The 16,918-nt window shown below is 42.2% G+C and overlaps 2 protein-coding genes across 3 annotated transcripts; both read left to right on the top strand.

Annotated features, from left to right (window-relative positions):
* Positions 1-5,402: 5,402 nt before the first annotated feature.
* sfrp2 (secreted frizzled-related protein 2) lies at positions 5,403-7,084 on the top strand. Its single transcript, XM_070973541.1, has 3 exons — positions 5,403-5,965; positions 6,250-6,330; positions 6,678-7,084. Exons 1-3 carry the CDS (start codon positions 5,464-5,466, stop codon positions 6,980-6,982), a joined length of 888 nt encoding a protein of 295 aa, XP_070829642.1. The 5' UTR covers positions 5,403-5,463; the 3' UTR covers positions 6,983-7,084.
* Positions 7,085-11,397: 4,313 nt separating this feature from the next.
* tnip2 (TNFAIP3 interacting protein 2) lies at positions 11,398-14,997 on the top strand. Of its 2 annotated transcripts, none has more exons than XM_070983558.1 (6): positions 11,398-12,025; positions 12,472-12,774; positions 12,968-13,057; positions 13,247-13,510; positions 13,643-13,759; positions 13,881-14,997. In XM_070983558.1, exons 1-6 carry the CDS (start codon positions 11,708-11,710, stop codon positions 14,166-14,168), a joined length of 1,380 nt encoding a protein of 459 aa, XP_070839659.1. In that variant the 5' UTR covers positions 11,398-11,707; the 3' UTR covers positions 14,169-14,997. The 2 variants fall into 2 exon arrangements, with proteins under 2 accessions (XP_070839659.1, XP_070839651.1); XM_070983550.1 differs by having other exon boundaries at positions 13,878-14,997.
* The last annotated feature ends 1,921 nt before the right edge of the window (positions 14,998-16,918 follow it).

Genomic DNA, 16,918 nt, shown 5'->3' with positions numbered 1-16,918 from the left:
TTTAGATCTTGTTAATTGATACAAAATGACAATTTCCTGAAGTCTCGTCACGTCAGGGAACGACTGCTCCAAGCCAAGAAATAGTCTTTGTAACAAACAAGCTATAGCATGTTAATTAATTTGTCAGCTGTAGATTTGTTGGGAGGCACATTTTGTTATCTTTGGAGCCATGCTAGCTGTTTCTCCACTTAGTCTTCATGCTAAGCTAGCAGCTGCTGGCTGTCACCTGTGATCAATCTTCTCATTTAACCCTCTGCAAAAACGCAATGAGCATACTCCAAATTGTTGCTGAACGTTTATTAAAGACATTTCAATGCTTCACTAACAGAAAATACAAATAACCTTGTACTCGCTCTGCATGTTTGTCCACTGCTATTACAGTGCACACATCTCTACTATGCATCTGGTTATCCCAGAGTCTGGCGGAGTGGTCGACGTGTCCCACAGCTGCTCTGAAACCCCATACTGAGTCAATTAGACCTGTACAATAGGAACATCAATTACGCCAAGCAGGCACAATCTATATGACTCTGGAGCTCTAATGAGATTAATTCCTCTTGGTTGGGGATAAATTCCTTCCCAAATGTCAATGTAGAAAGAGTGATTGAAGTTAACAAGCTCATTAGTGAACTTCAGGACAATGTTCAGAACTCTAAAATGATTCTCAGTTGGTACTCAAGAGGCGGTGGAAGATAAATATAAAGATGAGTGGTCCTAACAGTGAAGCCTGTGGATCTTATTCGTTACTGCCACGTAATCCTTATTTTATCAGGAAAGTTAACGCCAGATAACTCTTCTTGTAAAGGTCTGACAAATTGTAGACCATCTTTATCTGCCATTCAATCCCCATAGACCTCCACATTAACACGCCCATCTCAACAGCAGAAACATGTTCACAGCCTGGTAGAAAAAACAGTTTTGGTCTCTGTAGCTAATTTCCCTGTTCATAAGAATTGTACTAGGGGTGAATTTTGATGTAACTCACTTGTTTAAATTATATTAAGCCTTAAAGGTTTTCATAATTATGGGCATGGCCATTTTCAGTGCCAGCTAGCCACAAAGTTTCAGCAACCGGGCTCCATTTGGCTGGCCTCAGCTCCACCTCTTTGCCCATTTTTGGATTAGTTGGGTGTTTGGTGGAGTCAGGAACTGGAGCCACTGTCGCTGAGCTTCACGCAGACTACGTCCATGTTGTATACAGTCTATGATTTTCCTTAATTTCTCTTTTTGTCAGTAAATCCCATGAGAAGACAAAAAGCAACATGAAGGCTGTCTCACAGTACTCCCTAACTTCCAGAAGCCAGTTTGTGCCTTCTGAAGACATAAATCTTTAAAAATCAGTCACAGAAATGTAGCTTCATTTTTAAAAGAGGCTTAGCGATTCCATAAAACAGCTGGTCACTGTCGTTTTTAGCCACTATTGCTCAAACAGGACTAAATAGTCTATTTGTTGGGGACTATTTTCATCTGCGGATTAATACACATTTGGTGCACTAGCAAGTATTTACATCCACAGGACGACTTATGTGGGATTGATTAAAATAAAGAACATTTCATTCGGTGTGACAGTGTGGCTCACTGATGTGTTAGTGGTGGTCTACAGCTGCATCTGACGAGACACACAGACTTGTTATAAGGATCGCTTCATCATTGGTTTTGGTCTTTTCATGGGATTTGTTGAAAATAAGACAAATACAGAATATGACCAGATCAATCCTGTAATCTGTTCTGATCAGATTGTCCAAATCCCCGAATCCTGCATGGAGCTGGGTCGCCTGCCTGCATAAAGCAGGGCTGGCTTGGTTTACATTATAGCAGCCCTGATGGCTTTGATGCTCCTCACATTCAGAGATCAGTCTTCATGAACATTAAATAAATTGATTCCTTCAGCATTTCCACGGGGGGGCTGGCTTTCTTTTGAACCTGCACAATATGCACTGTGATTGTTTTTGACAGTGGACTAGACCTCAATTCTTTAAGAAAAATATTAAGGAAAGAGGTAAAGGGTTGAGGGTAGTGGAAGAGAAAGAGAGAGGGGTTACTGGGCTACAGATGGACCACAAGGTCCGACAAGCTGTGTCTCATTTTCACACAAAGCTGTAATGAGAACCCACTGGGGTGACTTTGAGCACAGGCCTTGGATCAGTTTACGTCTATCCCAAGCCTCTGACCTTAACTGTCTGTGAAACCGTATTGTTAATAGAGACTGCATGTTATCTGTGTTTGAAGAACTGAGCTTGCTATGGTTTCATCCAATCCTAATTGCGCTCCATTTATTCCCCTTTGGGTCCTTTTCATCATTTATAGCTTTCCTTTCTTGTAATTTTCAGACGAGCTGAAGCATCCAGGGTGTTTCACCTTAACTTCTTCACCATCTTTTGCATATACCTAAAGTCTCATATGCCCCATAAGAGTTTGCATATGCAGCCCGAGAGTGCATCATGAATCCGTTTACAGCTGATCACATTTAGTCGCCCAAGAGAGGTTAGCATGTGACCTGTCACACCACAGGTACAGCTCAGCCAGCTGACCTACTGCTCAGCTAAAGGGAGTCCAGTTGCAGGTTAATAGGGGGCTCCAGCCCTTAAATGGCAGTATAAGTGTTTCTACAGAGACCTGAATAGAATTAACACACTTTGAAGGAAAGGGGATAAGAGGGGGAGAGTTACCCTATAAACCCTGTAAAAGCAAGTTAAACCTTTGACGCAGACTGGAGAACCCGCTAGGTCTCTGCTCCAGTGCTCTGAGGCCACATTCAGACTCGCTGTGGTAAACCTCTCCTTCATCTGAATGAGGCCGGCAAGCGCACATTTCTGATAGGCTACCTCTTTTTTTTTTTTTTTACCGTTAACTGTGTGTTTCTTCTGTTTACCCTGTAATCATCACGACAGATCATAATTAACGATAACTTTTCAGAGTTGTATAATTCTGTCTCTGAGTATTATTAACCGCTGTGCAGTGTGTTGGCATCTGATAGTCCTTCAAACTCATGGATTTGTTATTCAAACTGAACTTCCTGGATCATATTTCATGTCTCACTGGTACCTGAAGCAACACACCCCCACCAACACAGACCCTCGCATTATTTTGAAGCAGGGCTGTTATTGCTCTGAATGCCAGCTCAATCCAAGGCTTGGAGGACATTTTCACTTAATAACACAGCATCAAATGACAGTTTAATGTGAGCAGTGTCACACGGGGTGATGAGCCCGCAGAGAATAATCAGCCAGCTCTGCAGCCCTTCTAAGCTTTTCAGCATCTTCAGCTCTTCATTTTTGGTTTTCCAGCCCACAATGTTTCTGGTTGTCTTTCACCTCTCTCATAGCCTCGTTTTCACCCAAAAAAAAAAAAAAAAAAGCCCTAAAAAGCTGCTATGCACTACCTGAGCAGCATGAAACAGCAGACAGATGCAATTAGTAACTAGCACTTGAAGATAACAGAGCACATAGCGGCTAAAAAGTCAAATATTCCCATTAAGAGTTGGTAGAGCCATATCAATTTAAAGGGTCACAGAGTGTCAGTGTTGTGTTTACAGCTTGTTTCCATTGTTCCCAAGTGGCCAAAAAATTATTCATTCCAGGTTTAAAGGGACTGTTTGCAGACATCCCTGTGGACAAATTGAAGTCACATCCTCCTGAGGAAGATTTTTTTACGTAACTTTTCCAATCTTTTAGCACCTTCTGTGAAATTAAATTCATCTCCAACTTAACCTTGTACAGCGATGGTGGCATAGCTCATGACCTCTGCAAAGAAAACCAAAACTGTCTGCACTGCGAGACAGGACTACTGCTAAGTGAGATGACATGATTTGGGGGAATTTGGGTGAAGTAACCCTTTAAAATATAAAGACAAAATACCCTCACAGCTTTTCTCCAGTGTAGTAATCAGTTTCTGGAAGTGAGCTCTATATATTTACTGTGAATGTCACAACACGATGATGAGGCACCTTATTTGATTCAGACTCCTTTGTTTTGGAGGGGGAAACACTTACTGTATCTCCAGTAGCAAAACAATCTAACACATAATTTAAGGGTGCAGCACTTTATTCATAAAACATTATTTATACATGTCAGGTTCACCAAATCGTTTATAGGTTCGGTCTTGTTTTCATACGGAAAGAAAAACATGTGAAGTGGGACCTCTTGCCAAAATATCCTCTTTGTTCGGTTCTGCTAAAAAAAATTGGCACAAGTAGCGCTATAAACTTTAATGGCAGGTTTAATTCAGAGCAAATAAACTACAACTGTGTTTTCGATTCAAATTCTTTTTCCTACCACTTAAAACAAGTGACTCATGACCTTTTTTGAATGATTGAAGGAGCTGCTGAGAGGAGAAGGTAGAAGGCACCAGCATGTGGTGCTGTGCACACCAGATGGCTTTTACAATAGATTCATGCTCGTTAATTCATTGCTTCTGGAAAAACAAACGTGTTGCTGTTAATTTTTCAGCACCACAAACGCAATAAAATGTATCTCCACTGTGCTGGGGTGGCAGCTGCAGAAGTCTCAGTGACACGTATCTTTGAACTGGGGTAAGTAAAACCAAAAATATTTGAATATCAAGAAACCACAACGGGGAAGTGGGAAAATATGTGTGCGCAATTTGTGTGAACTGACCCTTTTAGCTTGAAATTCCACCAACATCACATCCGAGATGTAAGTGTTCGCTCATTTCTGCTTCTTCCGGGGGAGCAAGAGGAGGGTCGAGCCTGAGAAGAAGCACACTGTTGTCTGCAGACGAGACTGTAGCTCAAGGGGGTCTGCGAGCGGATAAGAGCCAGAGCTGCAGAGCAGGAGGAGGCGGATTTGGTTTCACCCCTGGGTGTGCTGAGTGGAGGTCTGCTTCTCACACCAGGGCAAACAATATTTCACCATGTGGTATGAACCTGCAGACCTGCCCAGAGGATTTCACCACTAAACTCCTAATGATGGAAAATTAACGCTCCACTGAACTGAGCTAAAAGCCACCACTGACAACATTTCCAAACTATTTACAGCACGGGTCTAAAAACAGCACGTCAACGGATCACTCAGGATATATTTCTGTTGGTTTGGGCGTAATGAGGAAAACCTGTCAGACACGTTCTGTTATTATTTCCACGAAGGGCAGGAGATGAAATAGAGGGGAAATTGTTAAGAAAATGACTGGCGATAAAATACTATGAGCTATAATTAGAAATCAAAAATGCCTGTCAGACCCAGAGAAGCAGCAAATGAGGACTAGGGCCATTTTTTGACCGAGGAGACAAACGCGTCCATTAGGTTCACCTGATACGAGGAAACAAAGTGCTGAATGGAGAAGCGGTCTTTACGCACAATATACAGACTCCTCCCAGACATGCCTGGAAGAAAACCTCTTGTTACAGTAGGAGCTGGCCACTGACAGACGCTCCATCCGCGCTGACTGATGCTCGGTACCCCCTGATTACGCGTTTATATTTTGCAGGTTTTACGCGCACACAAAATGAGAGCCTTCATTTCGACGGTGGCGGTGTTGTGGCTGATAACGATCCCCTGCATGGAAGCCATCCACGGACTGTACAATTTTGGCCAGCATGAATTATTCTACAAAAAGAATAACTGCAAGCCAATTCCTGCCAATCTCCTCCTGTGCCACGATATAGAGTACACAGAAATGCGCCTCCCGAACCTGCTCGGACACGAAACCATGAATGAGGTTCTGCAGCAGGCTTCGTCTTGGATCCCGCTGGTTCAGAAGCAGTGTCACCCCGACACCAGAAAGTTCCTCTGCTCCCTTTTCGCTCCCGTCTGCCTGGACGATTTGGACGAGCCCATCCAGCCGTGCAGGTCTCTGTGCGAAAGCGTCAAGCACGGCTGCGCGCCCGTGATGTCCGCGTTCGGCTTTCCTTGGCCAAAGATGTTGGACTGCGACCGGTTCCCACTCGACAATGACCTGTGCATACCACCTGCAGGCATCGACAACTTTGCGCCAGTCACTAAGGAGGGTAAGGTTTCGTTAAGCTGTAAATTTTCCATCCCCTAAATCATGCGCGTAAACGCCAAATTCATTTAATGGCACATAATTAATAACAGCTCATGCACAGACTTTTGCTGCTTAATAAAACGCAGGTGTGAACACCTTGATTTTCTACTCTGTATATGCACTCATCTGTCCATTAACTGCACCAGAATCAGTCCGGCTGTGCGCGTTACTTTGCGCAGAACACAACATTGTGTGTTGAATTATGGCAGATTAGCGAACATTTACCCTGTCTAATTTCTGTTTTAGTGCCCAGGGTGTGCGACGCTTGCAAGGAAACGGATGAAAATGACAACGAAATTGTTGACAACCTGTGTAAGAATGACTTCGGTAAGTCCACCCACCTATTTTATTAGAGCAGTGGTTCTTAAGGTGAAGCTCAGGGGCCCCAAGAGGTCATGAACGGAGATCTCAGGCAGCCTGAGGAGAAACTGTTAAATGTGCTTCATTCACTACAAAGTCCAAAGAAAGAGTGTGTACTGTACTGTGCTGTACTGTGCTGTACTGTACTGTGCTGTACCATACCGTGCCCCTCACTGCATGCAGTTCAGTACCTAAAAGTAAATGCATCTTCTCAGATGGTTTCCATTAGGGCAACATGTCAACAAGGTGATCTCTATACACTTCTTGAGAAAAGAGCAGCAGTCTCTATTCCTTGTTTTCTCTCCTGCATCAAGCTCTGAAGATCAAAGTGAAGGAGATCTCCTACATCAACGGTGACACCAAGATAGTGCCGGAGACCAAGAGCAAGACCATTTACAAGCTGAACGGCGTGACGGAGCGTGACCTGAGGAAGACGGTGCTGTGGCTGAAGGACGGCCTGCAGTGCATCTGCGAGGAGATGAACGACATCAACGCCGCCTACCTGGTCATGGGCCAGAAGATGGACGGCCATCTGGTCATCACCTCGCTGAAGCGCTGGCAGAAGGGACAGCGGGAGTTTAAGAGGATTTCCCGCAGCATCCGCAAGCTGCAGTGCTAGGAAGGAAAAGAGAAATGTGTCACTGTTGAAGAAGTTTAGCTGAGCTCTTTCCAGTTATCCCTTTCCGGTTGTCGCACAAGTTGCAATGATGGTTCATAGATTCCAGAAAAGATGCTTCTTTGGCCAAACAAAATACATCTGTTTCCCTGTGGTTTTTGGTTAAAAATGCACAATATCTCAAAGAACAGACAAATCTGGATGTGACTAATGCATTTATCTGACTCTAGAATAACAGTTCTCGTGGGTTTTCATGTCCTGAAAGGTGCCATGCCCCAACACACTCAAGCTACCTTCATCAATAAGGCCACAACATTTTTAAAAGCACATTTTTAAGTAGCTACGCTACACAGCTGTCCTCGTCTTCTGAGCAGAGCACACATTTATGTCTTCATATCGAGAAAACACCCTAAATTACAGCAGTGTGAGATTTTGTGGAGATCATCTTTGACTTCCAGTCATTTTGCACTTAGTGGACACTGAGCGCCCCCGAGTGGTCAGTCTTAGAGTGGTGCGTGTCTTTCCTGTTGCCTCATTAATTGCCTTTAATTGCACTCAGCTGGTGTCCCAGGTGTAAAGGAATCACTGATTACACAGTTAGAGGAAAAACTAGCAGAGCTTTGGATCCAGGATTAAAAATGACTGTTAAAAATCACTGACAGATGTGGCCTCCTGCTAAATCCTGCACTGGGGGTGAGTTTAAGACACTTTCCTCTTCTCCTGGTATTTCTGCTGTGATCTGCATCACAACCTAAAAAGCAAACTTTTTTAAATGGATCGTCCCTCAAACAATGTTAAATCATCAGCAGTTGCTTGTTTGAGATTATTCAGAACTCTAATAAAGAGCAAATTACACCACAAGAGTGAGAGGCCATGATGAAAGCACTCAAGTGAAATAAAAAGAGCAATGATAAGATATTTTGAGGGAGTTTAAGTCCTAAATAATGTCATTTTCACCCATTTAAAACCCCTTTCTGTGCTACAGAAACAACTTTAAAAATGGATTCACATTGTGTGGTGCATTTTGAGTGACGCTGTGATCCCCGAGTGTGACGTTCAAAGACAAAATAATGTTTGTGTTTTTATAATCTTTCCGTTTTCTCAAGCAAAAATGAGAGATAGCTGGCTATATTCTCTTCCTGTTCAACATTTTAATATTCTTGGTAATCTTTTTGTACTTGAGCCACTGCATACTTTTCTACCACAGTATGATTAAAAACCTAATATTTTTCTACTGCAGACTTTCATACTTCATTTAAACTTTTATGCCAAGTTTTGGTTTGCATCTTCATCCTGTTGTTTGAAGAGTAACACGAGTTGTTTTTAGGTATTATCGATGAATATCTGAGTTTTGGTTGGTAGTGTTGATTTGATGAGCAGTAACTTGTTAAACGCAGATAATCGCACGTGTGTGTGTGAATGCAATGTAAAGTATTTTTTTTGAAAGTATTACTGTGTAAATATCAAATACCACCTTTTATTCTTGTATAAAGTTTTCAGCTATTAAAAGCTGCCAACGACATGTTTGAAATGACTCATGGGTGTGTGTGTGTGAGTGTGTGTTTGTGTGTGAGTGTGGCAGGAAACCAATATACCCACAAATATCTTAGTTTTAAAAATAATCTGTATGGCCAGTTGTAAAATGGAAAATAAACCTACAGCACACTTAATTAATGAAACAGCACCATCTAGTGGAATTCAATGGTAAAACCTGGTCATGGTAACAACTGGACACATGAGTCTTTTGGTGGGTCTACAGTCACATTTAAGAAATTTTCTATATACAAATACTTTCATTAATGTTTTTGCAACACTTAAAATTTGCATTTATCTTATCTGTAAGCCTCATGTCAGTGAAATGACTTGTATACAGTATTTGTAGACGTGCCTGTATTTTCACACCGAGCCATAATCCAACAGGTCATGTTAATCAAGAAGAAGATGCCACGCGACACGCTTCTGATCTTTGCCCATAAACTTTAGAAAACTTCTTTCTTTTAGATCATCCAGTTCCATCTCAACACTGTTTCAAATGATGTATTGGCTATTTTGTGCAATGTTATTATTGGTTTAATTTTAAAAAGTACCCCACAGTAACAGATTTCAAAACATCAAACTAAGGATTTTATCATGATTATAACTTTTGAGTTTTGAGAAAACGGTAAAAAGTGTCTGTCGGTATCCATGATTAAAGACGTTTTCTTCAAATTGCACATTTTTGTGTGACCAACAGCCACAAATTCAAAAATATTCAGAAGCTGACCTTTACTGTTTAACAGAGTGATTAATTTTCTGTTTAGTTAATCAATGAATTGTGTCTTACAGGTCTAACCCTGCCCTAATGTTGTGAAGTAATGCAGTAAAGATTCACCTCAGTCATCCAGGTGATGTACTACCTGGATGACTATCATTACATCAACGGGTAAAAAATAGGAGTGTCAGGGTGGCATTGTGGGATAAAGCCTAAGTATTCAGGCTACCTACATTCAGAGTATCCCCTGAGGAAGGGTCATGACATTCAGGCTTGGCGGGGGTCCTCTGAGCGGAGACTGGTAGCCATAAAAGATCAACTGATTCAGAATGCCATCGTGTCCACACCTCTTCCCACACGCGTTTCACACGCTTCACACCTTGATTCATGCGATCCTGACAACTGTCACATGACTGTCGTGCCACTGGCCTCAATGACTCACCTCTACAGCCTTCATGTGACATTATGGTGTGATTGTCACAGAAATACCTGGGACTCCCCACTGGCCAGTGGAGCTGTTTTAAACTTCATTGAAGAGGCTTCCTCACAGAAGTTTTTAATGTACACCTACAGTCTAGACAGTTGTTTCATTTTGACCTAACGATGCTGACTGTTCTTGTTCAGGTCCAAGTAGCCCAATGACTTTCACACAACAGGTTGTGTATTAATTACTGTGTATCATGTGTGATACTCCTGCTGTACACGTTTAGCTGTATTGTGAATTCAAAGCCTAACCAGAGACTGGCTTCAGATAGATGCCTTACATGTGGAGTGAAACTAAGTATATTTACACAAGCACTGCACTTAAGTACGACTTCAAGCCACTTTTGAATACTGCTGATGAAATGACTAAACACTGTAAGCAGATATAATCAGCTCCATGTCCACGGGCTACATCATTAAAATGCTGCTTGTAACCAATCCGTAATGTCACAGTTTCAACAGTGACAGAGGTTATTCACAATGAGCACTTTCCTTTCCCCTTTTACTTAAGTAATACTGTGCATGCCAGGCTTTTCATTCAAGAGTATTGCTACTCTAGTACCTGAATACTTCTGTATAGGCTATACCTTACATTTTATGTTTTCCTATGAAACAGCTGAAGCTGTGGTATGCATGTCAAACATGTGTAGGCTACTGTGAGATTGAATTCCTTCATGTTTTGACTGAAATTGCGGATTATTTTTTCAATCAAACATGCTCAAAGGGAAGTTATGCTTGGACACTGATGCTTAGCCTATATATCAGCATAATCTTGAAGAGTACAGCACTATACAGGCTGATATCATGGTCATATTTAAAAAAAAATATATATATATATATATATATATATATATATATATATATATATATATATATATATATATATATATATATACATACATACATACATACAAAGATAAAACTCCGGTATCATGAGGTGGCCCTGTAGGCCAGTTCGTTACGGTAACAGATACAGTTCTATTTCCCATATTTCAGAAAGCAGAAATGTCCCACAGAATAATTTTAAAGCCATGTAAGGGTCAGTCATACTGCATGAATCAGCCTGAACAGCCGCAGCACAGTCGCACACTCCCTGGTGTGGCCCTAACTGCGCAATCCAGACTGCTTCATACAGGAGATCAATTACATCATTAAAAAGACAATTTAATGATGCCTTCACAGCTATGGGAAAACCTGGCACCCCTTGAGCGAAAGTGAAGAAACAGGGCTGAAGTGTATGGGGAATTTGCTGGCGCTCCAACAGCACTGATGTGACGTTTAGGGGGGCAGGGTGCGTGGAAACCCTGTAAACTACCGTTGGGAAAATTAATGCTTTTCAATACTGTTTGTCATCTCATACAAAATATTAGCTAATGCTTGAGGGGACTTCAAACTAGCTAGTTTCTGTTGTAATGTTAGCCTACAATGACTACTTCTTTTTAATTTTTTTTGTTTGTTTGTTTTGTTTCAAATGAGCTGCACGATAGGGACATTGTTCCTCTTTATACCCGGGTTATGTTGCTCAGTAAGCAAAAATAAAACAAGAAACACTTTTATTAGTTTGTTTGCTGTTGCTAGCAAACGTGCTCGGGTGCGTTGTAAAATCGCCGATTTTACGAGACGGCTGTGAATGCACCACCGCTACTCTCTCTCAGCCGTTGGCAGCAGCTAGCTTAAACTTTTCTTTAGCCTGTATTTAAGATTAGCGTTTCTGTGTTTTCTTTACCATTTCTGCCAATAGGCTATAAAAACGCTTCTACCTCCCAATGACGGTCGACGGTGAATCTTTGAGAGCAGGCAGGGCTCAGTTTGACGAAGCTCAAAAAAGTCCGCGGGGAAGTTCCCTAGGAAATCCCCCAAGACTGATGCGCCACAAGCTCCGACACAATTGACCTCCTCGGTGCATTTCTGAAAGGCACACGGCGGGGAGCAGAGGCGTCAAATGCTGGATTATTAAAAGACGAATCCTTCTGTCGAGTCTTACGAAGTCTGCTATGGATAACGTCAGTTTAAACACGGATAACGAGGCGCTGAAGGACAAGATGCGGAGTTACAACACGCTGAATTCTCTGTACCATGAGACGCGGCAGGAAATCGACCTCCTGAACAAGCAGATTTATGTCAAGGACAGTATCATCGCGGATTTGAAAGCGAGGCTGGGGAGATACGAGAGGATCTACATGACGGTGGGGGATAACGAGTCTGTGGTCATCGGGCCGTCCAAGTCTCTGCTGGAGAGTCTGTGCAAAGAGATATGCAAGCTGAAGCAGAAGAGGAACGACATGGAGTTCAAGGCGTCTCGACAAGCGGAGGTAAAATATGTTGACAATGCTAAGAATGTTGTTCTGTGCAGATGACGGTTTGAGACAGTGGAGCCTGAAACTGGCTGATGGAGAAAGATTAGTCCAGTCTTACAGGTCTGTCCCATGTGGGTACACTTCCCACAAGAGTCTTGTCAAGCTTTAAAATCCCTTAAATCCATGTTACAATATTTATCTGTGTATTATTTTATGTAATCCTGCTGGAGGTTACTGCATTCTACGCATTAGTTTAAAATACTTTTCTGAAAATGTACATGCAGATACTTAGACGTGTCTATATAACTGAAAGAAAATCAAAACAGATTAAGTATTGGTAGTAATAAGTAGAATAATGCATTTTTTTTGTGTGCATGTATTTGTGTGTGTCCTCAATACTTAAGATGCAGCACAAGAAACGCATCAGGAAAGTATAACTCATCTCCCTGTCCCCCTCCCAGGAGATCCAGAGGCTGAACGTTCAGCTCAGAGAGAAGGAGCTGGAGCTGGAGAGCGTCAGGTGTCAGCCGGACCACGAGAAGGACCAGGAGATCCAGAGGCTGCGGTCCGCCCTGGAGGAGAGGGAGCGGTCGGAGGCCACCAGAGCAGTGCTCTGCACATCCCTGGCGGAGGAGGCGGACCAGCTGCGCAGTCAGCTCGGTGCCACGGTGAAGGTGTGCCAGGGGCTGCTGAGCAGGCTGGAGAAAGAGAAGAGCGGGGGAGAAGAAGTGGAAGTTGTGGCTCAGCAGCAGAACGCTAAGGAGGTGTGTGATGATGATGATGATGATGATGATGATGATGATGATGATGATGATGCTGGGGCTGTGGTGTAGGCTTCATGAGGGTGACCGGTGCCTTGTTTTTAGTTGTGCATCGGACCTTTAACTGCAGTGTTGTTACTGGGTTTTGTTTTTGAGGAGGGGTCTGTTCTAACTTCTCTTCCACCGTTTCCTACAGATGTCTGAGTCCTCTGACGTGAGTGGTATGAACACCCAAATCCGTAAACTTCAGGAGGAGAATCAGAACCTAAAGCAGCGAGTGGCATATGTAAGTCTGCACCGAGAGCATGTTCGCAAATTAAGCTCAGAAACCATCTTAATATTTTATCCCTGAAATCAGTTCAGTATTAATGTGCTTAGGATCAACTTCAGCTGAGTAATCTATTCACCAACAGTGTAATACACAATGTAGCACGTGATCAAAAGGTCTAACCTTTGCTGTATTTGCTCCATTTAGGTACAAGGTCTGAATTCTCAGTGGCAGAAGTACGACTCCAGCAGGGAGGATTATATCAGAGGTTTATGTCAGAGGCTGAAGGAGACCTCTGGGCAGGGCCTGATTCCTGGGCTTGGCTCTGTAAACTCCGGGTTGCTTCATCATGAGATTTCCAGGCTCAACAGCTTACTCGAGGAGAAGATGAGCGAGTGTGACCGGCTGGAGAGAGATGTGGAGAACATAAAGAGGCAAGACCAAGAGCGAATCCAGACTCTGGAGCAGCAGGTCAGTGCATCTCTGTATTCGGCTACGTTGAAGATGAGATTGCATTTGTATGATTTTCGTGTGTGCAGCTCTTGTAGTGTCTGAAAACTGCAGAAACAAGAAGACTAAATATTCTGTCTTTTCCTCCCTCAGGTCCTCATCTACACAGAGGACTTTAAGTCTGAGCGTGCCGACAGGGAGCGAGCACAGGGCCAGATTGAAGACCTGAAAGAGCAGGTTTATCAGTTAAAACGCCAGCTGCACAAACAGGTGAGACAGCCGCCATTGAAAGAGGTGGATGAGTGTATATTTAGACACATAGCTTTTCTTGGGTAGTGGGGTATGCGTAGGCTTGTGCAATCCTAACAGTGTATATATGTGACTCCAGCAGGGGGCAAGCAGAGAGAATCGGGAAGTGGTTCCCATGTGTCGTGTGCACATAGGACACAGGATCTCCTCAAGGCGACATAAGGACACTTCAGAGCCTCTGTTGAGGACCACTGCTGATATGCAGCCGCCTGCAGCTGCAGCAGCAGCGGCAGCAACAACACCACCAAACCCTGCCTGGAACGAATGCCCAGGCCTGTCAGAGCTACAGTGCCCGCGGTGCCTGGCTACGTTCAGCGACGGGGACGCTGCAGAGTACCTGAACCATTGTGAAGAGTGCGCCAAACTATAAACGGAACAACATTCATTTGGAAAAGACAGTTATATCTCCCGCTGACAGTAACTGAACACTCAAGAGCAGCACTACACAGCAGAAAAATAACCTGAGTGGAGTTTCCAGTTCGGAGAGGCTTGACAACAAATGAAACGACTGACTTAAGATGTTTGGACATCGTAAAGCAAAACTGTAAAACCCAAAGTTCCCCTGCTGCAAGAGAAATGAGTTCACCAGGCTTCTCCTCTGAGTCTGTATAGTTTCAAAAATCCCATGCCTGGTTCTTAGCGTTCTCCCATGGCAAAGCAGGAGGTTGATGTGGTGGTGAAGTGGATGTCAATGCAATATATCAAATATCATATACCTCAACATGTCAAATTACAAACCTATTGCACTTTCTTGACATTTAGGCAAAAATGAATCGTAGGCTAGTACGATTAAGAGATTCATGATGCATAAGCTTCTTATTTTGGATCGAGACATCAAGTTGACGTCATGGTGCTATTAATTGTTTATTTTTGATTGAACTTTACATATTTCTGTCGTGTAAATTATATATTCTTAATAACAGATTAAAAATATATAACTATTATATTAATATTTATTCTCTTTACATAAATAATTGGAAAAGGCAAATCGTTTTAGTGCCTTTTTCCTATTAAAGTCCTAAAACATTTTTCTTTTTTCCTGGTAAACTTTTGGGATCGGAAATGATAATTGGAACTGGAAAAATGTTCAAGATCCACTTTTGTATTTAAAGATTGCATCCCAACTGACAGTATGCTTATTTTCGGAGATCTGGTGCTGTGTTTCTTGCGCTGGCACATTATTTTTGTAATAAAAGACTGTTTACCCACACTTTATCTTATGGTGATTTATATAGCTTTGAATATGTTTCATTATCACACGGTGTATTTTGCTTTTTGAGTCTGCCGCCTCGAGCTGTAACCACAGATCATAGCCTAACCACGAAAATGTTGGCGCTACTTAATCTAAGTCTGTGTGCATGTCTTTTTTTGTGTTTGTGTGTGTCCATCTGTGTCACGTGTATGTGCTTGTGCGCGGTGGAAAACCCCGTCCCAGCGTTGCCTGAATGGGCACGCTGTACTGTGACAGCCATATTCCCAGCTGTTGTGTGGCTGAGGCAAACACTACAGGGGTACTGAGAAGACCAGCGACAGACAACCGCTCAGGTTACATCCAACAACCACCCGCGGATCAGCCAGTGACCTAAACATTTTGCAGTCAGTCACTGCAAAGTATCATTTTGACACAAGCAGGCCGACAGTGCTGGTGGGTGAATCAGTTGTCATGGGTTTGGTGTAGTAAGCACAGGAAGCTGGACATCCCCTGTTTAAAAGGAAGTAGGCAGTTGCAGTGTATAGGAAAGACGTAGCCAAACAACTGTGTTCATTGTGTGCGAGTGAACACATTCCTCTTTTGCATTGTTTTTTGATCAGATAGCCTAACAGCTAACTTAAAGCAATACTATGAAACTTTGAGAAGGCACAACACTTGAAACTGAAAGAAGACAGCATGTTCTTACAGATAAAGAGTCGAATGCATAAGCAGTAAAATGTACCCTTGTGTCATTCAATACTCTCAGGGGTTTTTCATGCTAAAACTCACTCTGGATTTCTCATTAGGCCCACATCGCTCCACCCTTTAAAGGAAAAGTTCAGCAGTTTGGGAAATGCATTTGCTTACCAAGGTTCAGATAAGATAGATGCCATTCTCTTGAGAGCAGTTGGTTAGCATAGCCTAGCCTAGCCTAGCACAAAGGCTGGAGATAGAGTCCTGTTACAAAATCCTCCTAGCAAGTGTAAAAACAAGAACTGGCAGATAGTCACACTTTGTATACATTGCACTATAACATTCTTTTGTACGTATTAAACACATCGGAATTGGTGATTGAACCGAGCTTGCCGTTCAGCTAGCTTAGTAGCTACTTGTGATAGCTTCATATTTACTAATACTGACAGTGATAACAATCTTCAATCTTCTCATGTAATTCTTTGCCAGAAAGCAAATAACAAATTTCCCAAAATGTAGACCAGTTCTTACACTGAAAATCTAAACTACTACGTTTTTGAAGAAAAATCGGTCTTGTTCATCAATTTCAAATATTTCTACCAAAAGTTAAGTTGTTAAGCCTTATTTAAGAAATATGCTTAAAATATTGTTGGACCACTCTTGACAACAAAATCATCTGCAAGGGTCGGATGAAAAGATGGACAGCACTCAAATTAGACTATTTGGTTAGCTTAGCCTAGGCTAGCCTCGCACAAAGACTGAAAATGCGGTTCTGTTCGGGTGTTACAAAATCCTCATAGTAAGTGTAAAAACAAGGATTGACAGATAGTTGTGAATTACATATGTTGTTTTATAACATTTTGGTTTTTGTACTTATTAAACAAACAGATATGTTATAACTTAGTGATTGAACTGAGCTAGCTGTTTAGCTAGCTTAGAGCTGCTCACGGTAGCTTCATATTTACAGTTAAATATGACAGTGGTATCAATCTTCTCATGTAATTGTTTGCCTGAGTGTGAATAATGTGTTTTCCAAAATGAAGACCACTTCTTTTACTGAAAATCTAAAATGTACAGCATTTTTGAGGAAAAATCTGTCTTGCTGATCAACTTAAAATATTTCTATTTAAAGCAGAATTGAGGTTATGAAGCTATATTTCAGAAAAATGCTTAAAATAGCCTTGACGGACTATTTCTGACAACAAAATGAAGATGATTGATAGCTCGCCTCAAGC

The sequence above is a fragment of the Chaetodon trifascialis genome, chromosome 2 (genome assembly GCF_039877785.1).
Source record: "Chaetodon trifascialis isolate fChaTrf1 chromosome 2, fChaTrf1.hap1, whole genome shotgun sequence".
Classification (NCBI taxonomy): Eukaryota; Metazoa; Chordata; class Actinopteri; order Chaetodontiformes; family Chaetodontidae; genus Chaetodon; species Chaetodon trifascialis.
The sequence above is the reverse complement of the archived record's forward strand: the minus strand, read 5'-3'. Positions and strand labels throughout refer to the sequence as shown.

Coding starts and splice junctions, on each gene's coding strand:
- sfrp2 (XM_070973541.1), top strand. CDS start 5,464: ATGAGAGCCTTCATTTCGACGGTGGCGGTGTTGTGGCTGATAACGATC. Junction 5,966..6,249: donor TGCGCCAGTCACTAAGGAGG/GTAAGGTTTCGT, acceptor TTTCTGTTTTAG/TGCCCAGGGTGTGCGACGCT. Junction 6,331..6,677: donor CCTGTGTAAGAATGACTTCG/GTAAGTCCACCC, acceptor TCCTGCATCAAG/CTCTGAAGATCAAAGTGAAG.
- tnip2 (XM_070983550.1), top strand. CDS start 11,708: ATGGATAACGTCAGTTTAAACACGGATAACGAGGCGCTGAAGGACAAG. Junction 12,775..12,967: donor AGCAGCAGAACGCTAAGGAG/GTGTGTGATGAT, acceptor CGTTTCCTACAG/ATGTCTGAGTCCTCTGACGT. Junction 13,058..13,246: donor TAAAGCAGCGAGTGGCATAT/GTAAGTCTGCAC, acceptor TGCTCCATTTAG/GTACAAGGTCTGAATTCTCA.